The sequence below is a fragment of the Rutidosis leptorrhynchoides genome, chromosome 4 (genome assembly GCF_046630445.1).
Source record: "Rutidosis leptorrhynchoides isolate AG116_Rl617_1_P2 chromosome 4, CSIRO_AGI_Rlap_v1, whole genome shotgun sequence".
NCBI lineage: Eukaryota > Viridiplantae > Streptophyta > Magnoliopsida > Asterales > Asteraceae > Rutidosis > Rutidosis leptorrhynchoides.
Window position 1 is genome coordinate 398,103,638 of NC_092336.1, and position 11,069 is coordinate 398,114,706.

At 29.9% G+C, this 11,069-nt stretch overlaps 1 protein-coding gene across 1 annotated transcript; it reads right to left on the reverse strand.

Annotated features, from left to right (window-relative positions):
* Positions 1-7,645: 7,645 nt before the first annotated feature.
* On the reverse strand, positions 7,646-9,615 carry LOC139841947 (uncharacterized). The gene is made up of 3 exons (XM_071832132.1): positions 8,848-9,615; positions 8,511-8,760; positions 7,646-8,394 (listed from the first exon to the last, which is right to left on the reverse strand). Exons 1-3 carry the CDS (start codon positions 9,613-9,615, stop codon positions 7,646-7,648), a joined length of 1,767 nt encoding a protein of 588 aa, XP_071688233.1.
* Positions 9,616-11,069: the final 1,454 nt, after the last annotated feature.

The following is an 11,069-nucleotide window of genomic DNA, read 5'->3' on the forward strand; positions in this document are numbered from 1 at the left end:
TATTATTATCATTAGAATTTTATTATATTATTAAGTTTAAGTAATCTAGATAAGTCTAACTTTTATCTTACCTCATGTATTTTTATCATTATCACTTTATTATTAAACATAATTATCTTTTACATTTTCACCTCTTTAACTTATCAATTAAGTATTAGTTAAAATCTTATTATTCATCTTTATCACATTATCATCTTAATACTTTTATTTATAATCTAATTATCCCTTTTTTACTTTATATTAATTCAAGTACTATATTTATCACAATACTTTATCATAAAAATTAACTAATCCTTATCATGATACATATACTTTAATCATAATTTTTATGTTACCAATTTATATATCCTCATGATCAAGTTTTAAATTCATATCATACATATATCATAATCATTATACTAATATTAACCATGATTATAATCATTATCTTTTAACATTCATAATTATATTACAACTATATTCATAACTCATATTATTTATCATCTTCATGTTCATGTTTAAAGCTTTATTCATATTCATAAACACTAAGATATAACTTAAACAAATTAACCAAATAAAAGTATTATTAGTTAGGGTTGTAGGATACCTTAAAATATATTATAGGCAAGAAAATGGTGACTTGTGGTGACAATGAAAAGAGCAGCAGCAGCACACAGATGGCAGCAAAACAGAAAAAAGTATGGCAGTTTGGTGGTGTGTTCACAGCGAACAACAACAGCAATCTAGGAGCTGCAGTAGGCGACTTGTAGACTGTTTTGGGTGACAAAAAATTGTAGAAAAACAGCAGGAGAGTGGGTGTATTGGTGGCGGTTTGCAGCTGCACAGAAGCAGCCTGTTTTGGCTCGAAAAGGGGAGTAAAAACTGCTGTAATGGCGAGCAGAAGTAGCATAATGCTGATGTAAATGGGCGATGGTGGGAGGCTGCAGACAGCAGCAGAGGGTGGTGAATGATGGATGTTTTGATGGTGATGGGGATCGGCTGCAGTGGTGGTGATGGTGATGGGTAAACTGCCAAACAAAAGAAAAGGAGAAGAGAGATTGTGTGATTTTTTGTGATGCAATTTGTGAGCTAGTTTGGGTCTCTTTTTATAGAACACAAGATTGGAGTCATAAACACATTAGGACTTCTAAATGATAAGCTTAGAAAAGGATTGGGATTGTATTCAAATTAGGATAAGAATTGAGGAGGTGGTGATTAGATTAGGATTAGGAGTCTTGGTGTTTATCTTTTTATTGCATTTGTTTTTATTTTTTATTTTTTTTATAATCCTAGCCGCCATTTTTCTTTTATTAATATTATTATATATTTTTTTCTCGACTGTAAACATATACACATATATTTTATATATTTTTTTATATATTAAGTATTATTACTTTTATTTAACTAGATCTATCCTTTAATTAATTTTAATTGGACCCATTAGTTTAATAGTTTAGAGAAATGCCACATTTTAATAATTACCTAAAGTTACAATATCTATATTATCACATAAATGCATAAACTTTAATTTAACAGAGAGTGTCGACAAAAAATTTACCATTTGGTCAACGTTTTGCTAAACAAAGTTTATGAGCACAAAATATCCTAAGGGCAATATAGTAAAAGTAGATGTGGAAAAGTGAGGGTCGTTATATATTAAATGATATTTTTATCAATTATTTTTTTCTTTTCAAATCCCCATTCATATATTACCATCATTTATTTGTTTTTATTTTGTATTTTTTAATTAAAATTAATATTAATATTAATATAAAATAATATTAATATTATTTGTATTCATCTCATAGAATTAATATTAATATTAATATAAAATAATGACATCATCATTACAAAAATTAAAGGGTAATTAGTAAAATGATGACATTATCATTTTAGAGCTTTATATGAATATATAGAATAGATAACATAAGATAAAATAACTATTAGAATCAACTCCAAATTTACTTTTGTCTATTATAACTAAAATTTTGTTTCTTAATTTTTTTTAGTGAAATTAAGTAAAATTAATATTTATTTAACTTATCAAAAATTCATTAATGGAAAATGAATAATGAACCGTCTTCGTGGTCCAATGGTTCAACCTCAATACCTTTTGTATTGGGCACGGTTGGGGTTAAGAGTCCGATCTCTGATTCTGTAAAAAAAACACGTGAGGGAGGTTTTACCGACCCATACGCAGGAATTCTGCCCGATTCACATGCCCGTATGGATTGACTGATCAGGTTCTGTCACACCCCTAAATATGGACCAGGGGTAATTGTGACCAATCATATCATAACACAGTTGTATAAGCGAGAACGACTCTAAATGAGACGTTTTATTTATTAAATAAACAACGAAAGCATTATTCAAAGTTTTACATCATAAGAGTACAGTAAATGGAAAATGTTTTAAACAAAATGATAAATATGAATGATGGACTCCATGCAAGCAGCAAAGCATACATCAATCATCTAGTAGCAAGTAGCAGCTAGCTCAATCATCACCTGAGACAAAACACGCTTAAAGTGTCAACGAAAAAGGTTGAGTGAAATTCATAGGTTTATAAATAATATCCAAAGTTTTAGACCACAAGATTTAGTTTAAAATTGATTGATATAGAAATATCAATCTAAAAGTGTTGCTGCATTTTGTAATATCGCTACTAAACAAGTTTACCCTATGACACCTTGTACTGTCAGTGTCGTGGAATCATTATTATGTAACCAAAGACCAACGGTCGAATGGTTAGAGACGTTACTCTCAATAGGCCTACTCACAATAATTAAGTTTGCATTTAAACGTAGCAATTAACGATATTACGGTAGGGATTTAGCATGAATCAAAGCATGACAGCATAGTTAACAATTTAGTACTTGTGTCTAAGCGTAAAACAGTTATAAAGCAAGCATGTATCTCACCCCAAAAGTTATAAAACAGTTATGAAACAGTAAAAAGTGGGGCTATGAAGTTCACCTTAGTAGCACACGAAAGAATTGAACGGAAGGACGTGACCGAGATCTCAACCTAGAGATAGAACGTATGATCAGACATTGCCTAACAGACAATAGTATATAGTACTATATTGATAGTAATGGTTCACTAAAGAATTTTCATTTTCGGAAGGTTACTATTTATAGAAAGTTTCCACTTATAGTAATTTTCCAATTTCAGAAAGTTCGGGTTAATCTTTAGCAAGATGTTGTACAACTCTACTCAAACTTCGTTGCTATCAAATAAGTCGGGAATGACCAGATGTAACCGGGGGCCCAGGATTCTTGACCAGAATCTAATTCATGGCATTCGAGATCTATAAGCTTACCCATAAATGGCAACCTAGACATCATTCACTTACGACCGTGAGTAGCGATGAAGTTCACATGAATTATACATTATCTTTGATTAATCTTCACTTTAGGTGTATACACACAACGAATTATTAATGTACTTAATAATTATATATGTGATAATATAACCTAAGTTTTATTTAATATTTAGTTATTATACCTTAGTATGTCTTATATATATAAAATATAATTACCTTAAATAAATACCTAAATTACTTCAAAAATAATAGTGTTTTATTAATCGAACATTATTCAAAAATGTCTAAATAATAAATTAAATATCTAAAAATTACATACATAATTTTTATAGTCTTAGTTAATCATATAGATTAGTAGAAAAATTTAAGAAAACATTTTTATTATATTTTTGTATTTATTTTTGTTTTTACCCTTAATGTATTCACAAAAAATTTTAATTCTATATAATTACTAAATAAACCCAAATAATTATTTTTATAATTTTTATAAGTTTCTATCAGTCTAATAACCTGTAGAAAAATATTTAAAAAAATATTTTTTTATTATTTTATCTTTATTCTTAATTTACCTTCGAATTACATAATAATAGAGTTTAATTATATAATAAATACCAATTCGACCCAAGTAATTTTTTTTATAATTTTTTCAGATCTATATAAGTTTTAAAAACTCAGAAAAAAATTATATATATTTTATTTTTGGTTAAAAGTATTTATTACGAATTTTACATTGTTTTTATGTTTAAACACTACATAATTCGTATTTAATTATAAATAATATTCTATAAATTATCAAAATTATTTTTATGCATCATAACACTTATAATACTAATTATAACATATAAACATAATTAATTTTGAATTTTACAAAGAATATACAATAAATATAAATATAAATAACAATATTGAAAAAAATTAATAAAAATAGAAAGTACCTCAAATTTTCTTCAAGGTTTTGAGAGAATAATTTAAGTTTTTGTGTTTGGCAAGAAAAAATGAATGAGGAGCCATGTATTTATAGGTAAAAAATGGTTGGTGAAAAGAAAAAAAAATAATAAAATAAAGGTGCCAATTTTGACAAAATAATAAAAACATGTTAAAAATGTTTTTAATAAGTTTTTGTTTTTGAAAATATTTAGTCAAAATTCATGGGCTCATTATTTAATTTTTAAAAAAAATCTTATTTCTTTTTTTTATATAAGCTAAAAATATAAATAATGATTAAAATAACTTATCATTTAATTAATAATTATGTTACATATAGTTTTATATATAATACACATTAATATTAATATTAACTAAAGTTATTTTATATAATTAGTATAAACTTTAGTTAACAAAACGTGTCGACAAAAAAAAAATATTTAATCAACGTCGAATTTAATCATATATTAAGTATGGATAACAACCCTAGGGGTAAATTAGTCAATTCAAGTATGAAAATATGAGGGTTGTTATAGGTTCATATTATCTAGTTTGGGTGTTCATCTGAAAACACGTGTGTACGTAGAAAATGATCGAGTCAGTGGTTCATATCCCCGTCAATAATTTCAAACGTGACTTTCTAAAAAAATGAACAACGGACAATAATAATAAAACCGGTCTTTTAAAAAACTTTTGTTCAAAGATCTTATACATATACAATTACCTTAATACATTTACATTTTTAGTTTCACAAAATAATTACTGATAAAATTAGTAATTCATTAAATCTTTAAGGGTTATACATGTAGGTTAGAATGAACGTTATAGGGTATGTTTGGTAAGAAGCTTTTAAAAGCTTTTTGAAGCTTTTAGCTTTTAGCGTTTAAGAAAAAGCTCCCATCAAATAAATAGCTTTGTTTGGCTCAACAAGCTTAAAGCTTTTGGTTAGTTGAAAAAGCTCTTAATTAAAACGCTTCTTGATGTAGCGTTTGATTTTGGAGAGGAGCTTTTTGGTGTATTATTTTACTTAAATAGCCTTTCAAATTATTAGTAAAAATTATCATCGAAAAAATTACGCCGGTAGTACCTGTGGTTTGCACACTTTTGCCCCGATACACCTAAAGTTTTTTTTTTTTGCTTGGTTCATACCTATGGTTTGCAAGAGTAACGCATGTGGTACCTTAGAATAACATCCGTCAAATATGTCAGTTTAAACCCTCACATGTGCACTGCATGTGAGGGTATTTTCGTCTCATCAAACAATTGACTGATTATTAAAAAAACTCACAGGCACCTAATCGACGATTATATCATTCGCATAAAAAACCCTTATCCCTAAACGAGTATAAACCCTAATCGTTTCAAATTGGAAAATAAAAATGGTCGATTGCAGGTTTATATGTCCATTTGTGTGTTTGCCCGTTTATTGATTGGTGCTCGTTCGGTTGTTGTGATACGAGGTTAGTTGAAGATGAAGATGAAGATGATAATATGTTTTATTTTGGTTATATTTGTTATGTATCTTTTTGTTTGGTAGAAGTCATTGAATTCCAATCTTTATTTGTCTTTTTCGTTTAGGTTGTAACCTTTTGGTTATAATGAATGGTTGTAATGGTTGATTTTAATGAATTCTAAGTTAATTGAATGTTATTTTAATTGAATGTTTTGGTTGTGAAATCTCATTTGTATGCATTGTTTTAGTTGAAGGATTTATTGACTGCAATCGTGTAGTGCAATATGTGGTCATTCTGGCCCATTACATGTGCAGTGAATGTTGATTAATTACCCTTGTTAAGTTCTTGGCGAAACAGATAATGCCTAGTCTTTCTTGGAGAACGTTTGTGGTACCTGATGTTGTGTTGACAATGAGTGCTCAAAATACAAATTCTAGTCACATTTAGTCACATTTAGTCACATTTAGTTGTGACAAAATTATCGAGTTGTTGGATCAAAATTAGTCACATTTAGTCACATTTAGTGACCAAATACAGATTCTAGTCACATTTAGTTGTGACAAAATTATCGAGTCACATTTAGTCAGATTCTAGTCACATTTAGTTGTGACAAAATTATCGAGTTAGATAACAGTCCAAAATGGGTTTGAGTCAAATGGTTTACCCATCAACACTTGTTGGATCACTAACCTTTTTCAGAATTATTTTTATGGTACTGAATATTATTGCAAAACCATTCGACCTGTTTGACCCGTTCCACTTTGAACCTGAATATTGTCTTTTATTCTTTGACTCATTGTGTTAACAGTTCTACAAGCTTGTGTTAGAAACTTAGAATATGTACCTTATTATCTTTTTTACCTTAATCTGTATCTACTCTATTAAAGCATACTTGTTAAAAATATAAATGGTCATTCTGACCCATTAAAACAGCATCAGTCAACCCAAAAGCATTACTACATAAACCCTAAATTATTAGTGTACTGTTTTTAAAATGGTTAAACCCTAAAGCATTAATACCTAAACCCTAAAGTAATAAGTGCATACAGATAGTCTTTTAGACCCATTAAAGCATACTTGTTAAAAATATAAATGGTCATTCTCACCCATTAAAACAGTATCAGTCAACCCAAAAGCTTTACTACATAAACCCTAACGTATTAGTGCACTGTTTTTAAAATGGTTAAACCCTATACCCATTACATCAGTCAACCCTAAAGCATTTAACCATAAGTGTTAAAAATTTAAATGGTCATTCTGACCCATTACATCAGTCAACTGTTTTATACCCATTAAACCATACTTGTTAAAAATATAAATGGTCATTCTGACCCATTAAAACAGTATCAGTCAACCCTAAAGTATTAGTGCACTGTTTCTAAAATGGTTAAACCCTAAACCCATTACATCAGTCAACCCTAAAGCATTTAACCATAAGTGTTAAAAATTTAAATGGTCATTCTGACCCATTACATCAGTCAACTATTTTATACCCATTAAACCATACTTGTTAAAAATATAAATGGTCATTCTGACCCATTAAAACAGTATCAGTCAACCCTAAAATATTAGTGCACTGTTTCTAAAATGGTTAAACCCAAAACCCATTACATCAGTCAACCCTAAAGCATTTAACCATAAGTGTTAAAAATATAAATGGTCATTCTTACCCATTAAAACAGTCTCAGTCAACCATAAAGCATTACTACATTAACCCTAAAACATTATTATCAAAACCCTAAAATTGTTAAACTAAATTATCAGTCAATATCAGTCAACTACATAAAAACATTAAAAAATATAAATAAAACCACAAAATTTGCCTTCATTTAAAAAGATTCAAAACCATAGAAAATAAAAGATTCATCAGTCAAAATAGAAAATAATTCAAAAACTACAAAATAAAAGATTCATAACCATAAGTGCATACAATACATCATAAAGATAAAAAAAAAACACATATTTAGCCACTGCTTGCACCAACATTCAACTTTGTCTTCTTAGTTCCACCACTTTGTTTCTTTTTGCTCTTTGATCCACTGTTTCCTCCAACACCACCACTATTTGTGCAACTTCTTTGATTATGCCCTAATTCACCACATTTTCCATAACGAGTAGTTTTACCTTGTCTGGACAACTTACCACCTGAATTCATGCTTGCCTGTTCATCTAGACCCTTTCTCCTATTCTTTTTTGGTCTACCAGCTGTAGCCACAATTAAAGGTGGAAGTAGTTTACTAGTCACCAATGATTTACGCCACAGATGCATACTATTCAAAGGATTAATTTTGAAATTGTAAGTGTTCCTCCAAGTTTCTAACCAATGTACACGATGAACCCAACTTTCTAGGTGACCAACACGTGCACCAAATGCACCCATATGGTACAATGCAGCTACTGCATGTTTACATGGCATTGCAGTGATTTCCCACTTTCTACAAGCACACACTCTTGCATTCATATCAACAACACATTGATCATTGTGTGGACCACTAACTTGGTACAAATGATCACCATTCCACATCACAGTGTATTTTTTAGCTTGCTTCTTGATACCATCAAACACTTTAGTTGCTCCAGGGGTTAAAGGACCATCAGATTTGGATATCATATTATTGACTGTCACAATCCTTTTCATCAAGTACTCCCTAATATACTCTAAAGCAGTTATGATAGGCTTATCTCTTGCATCAACTAACCACCTGTTTAGAACTTCACACATATTGTTCAAAAGTACATCTGTCATTGCCCTACTTGTTTTAAAAATATAAAAGTTGTAATTAGGAGAATGTATTCAGAAAATGTTTAAGATTTAACAAGATGCATACCTGAAAAGTGACTTCTTGCCCAATGATGAGGTTGTATATCAGCTAAATATTTGTAACAGCCTTCACTAAAACCCTTCAATTTTTGCATTTCTTGTTCAAAATGTGGCATTGTTGTTGCTATTGCACATTTCCATAGCATTTCTTTATAGGCAACACCACTATAATTTTTCTTCATGTTTTCATGTATGTGCCTCAAACAGTATCTATGCTCAGCAAACGGGTACAACCTTTCAATTGCTGGTAATAAACCCTGTAATTTGAATTACTATTAATTTAATAAACATTCTGATAAAATATATACTAAAAATAAATTATGAAATAATTAAAGGTAACATACCTTTTGTCTATCACTTATGAATGTAAAGTTTGATCTTTCATTTAGATCCAAATTTTCACCTAAATTATTTAAGAACCATAACCAAGAGTTGTATGTTTCTTTCTTAACAATTGCATAAGCCACAGGATATACCTCATTGTTTGAGTCAACACCAACAGCAGTGAGTAGTTGACCTCTAGCTGGCTCTTTCATAAAAGCCCCATCTAAACCAAGCAAATCCCTGCCTAAAGCTTGAAAGCCACTTTTCAATGGTCCTAAACATATATAAACTCTTTTAAAGATCATACTTGTTGCATCTTCATCAGATGGTTTTGTTCCAACCTTTACAGTTGTACCTGGATTAGCTTTTTTAAGTTCCACTAAATAATCCCTTAAGTGAGCATATTGTTCAGCATAATCCCCTTCCACAATTGTTCTTGCCTTCTTTAATGCTCTGTATGCCTTCATCTTTGACACTTTCATTCCATATTGTGTTTCAGCCTGTACCTTAACTGCCTTTGCTGGTAATCTTGGATTTGAGGGAAGTTGTTCAACTAACTTTGTTGCAAGAAAGTCATATGTGAAATGTGTAACATCTCTAGACCAAGCACATATGTGTTTATCCTTAAATGTTACCACTTGCCATGTTTCTGAACCACTTCTCTTTGATACATGAACTACCCACTTGCACTCCACATTGTTAAGTTCTTTATTTCTCCAAGATTTATTACCCTTCTCTTTCTCAGAATCAACAATTACATTCTTGCCTTTCTGTTTATTATTACTCATTATTTTTTCCTTTGTTTCATTCACTTTTACAACATCTGCTTTAACCCTCTACAGACTGCTCTAACCCTCCTATTATCATTGTATTTAAACACAATATCCCTCTGAGTTTCAATGGCATGCAACCTTGTACATTCAATAGCTTCATCTTTTGTCCCAAATTCTTGACCCAAATACAGATTATTCTTTGTCACATCCAACACCTGTTTTTGTTGCAGACTTAATTCTTTTAACTTTTTCTTCCTGTTCCCTTCAATATCATGTTCATACTCAAGTTCACTATCAAACTCATCATCATTCAACCTTTCAATAGTAACTAAATGTTGATCAGTGGGGCATAAATCAATAGTTTTAGAAGCATTTCCCATGAATTCAATATCTTTGTCAATGCTACAATGAAAGTCATTCATATCAACATCAAAATCTTGTACTTGATTATCTTCATCAAGATTAAAATCAATATCATCATCCACGCTTTCTTCTTTACCTGTCTTATCTTCATCAACATTCAAGTCACTATCATCATCCTCACATTGTTCTTCTCCTATGTTATTCTCAATCAAAATTGTCACTATATCATCAACCTTTGTTACTTCATGTTCAACAAACAAACTTATCTCTTTATTTAACCCCACATGCTGCTTCAGATTGTTAATATCATTTTCTGTACTTAATGGTTCTAATCCATAATCCAAATTCGAATCAGGTAAACAAAAGTGGTATGACTTTTAGAATTGCAATCATAACCGAGATCTATCACCATTTTTGTTATCTCTTTAACACTAAATGTATCACTTGCAACTAAGTCGAAATAAGTTCTCTTACCATTGACATAATCCCTACGTGGAGGATGAGTAAATTGGCCACCATGATGTAATTTAATTGTAAAAATTCCAGGATATTCAACTAAAAAAAAAAAAAAAAAAAAAAACAAAATGATGAATATAACATCTTACCATATAATTCGCTTAAATCAATGGAGTCTGATTCGTTTCGCATATGATATAAACGAGAATCCATCTCGTTGGCAAATAGGGTTACTGGGTTTTTTTTTTTTTTTTTTTTATGATGAACGTAGCAGAAGGAATAACAAACTGTCGACTATATTTGTTGCTGGTAACTGCACGTATTGTGTGTATTGTACTAGGGAAACATTTGTATTGATGGGACGAAAATACCCTCACATGCAGTGCACATGTGAGGGTTTAAGCTAACATATTTGACGGATGTTAGTCTAAGGTACCACACACGTTACTCTTGCAAACCATAGGTATGAACCAAGCAAAAAAAAAAGTTTAGGTGTATCGGTGCAAAATTGTGCAAACGACAGGTACTACCTGCATAATTTTTTCATTATCATCCGTAAATTAAAGATATCTGGAGCATTAACTTTTGAATATATCCAACTGAGATATTTATCTATTATAATAATAATAATAATAATAATAATAATAATA

Bases quoted from the DNA above. Each gene is read 5' to 3' on its own strand.
- LOC139841947 (XM_071832132.1), bottom strand. From the start codon at position 9,615: ATGAGTAATAATAAACAGAAAGGCAAGAATGTAATTGTTGATTCTGAG. The intron at 8,761-8,847 runs GTATGTTACCTT...TTCAAATTACAG, and splicing joins TCATAAGTGATAGACAAAAG to GGTTTATTACCAGCAATTGA. The intron at 8,395-8,510 runs GTATGCATCTTG...ATATGTGTGAAG, and splicing joins GGCAAGAAGTCACTTTTCAG to TTCTAAACAGGTGGTTAGTT.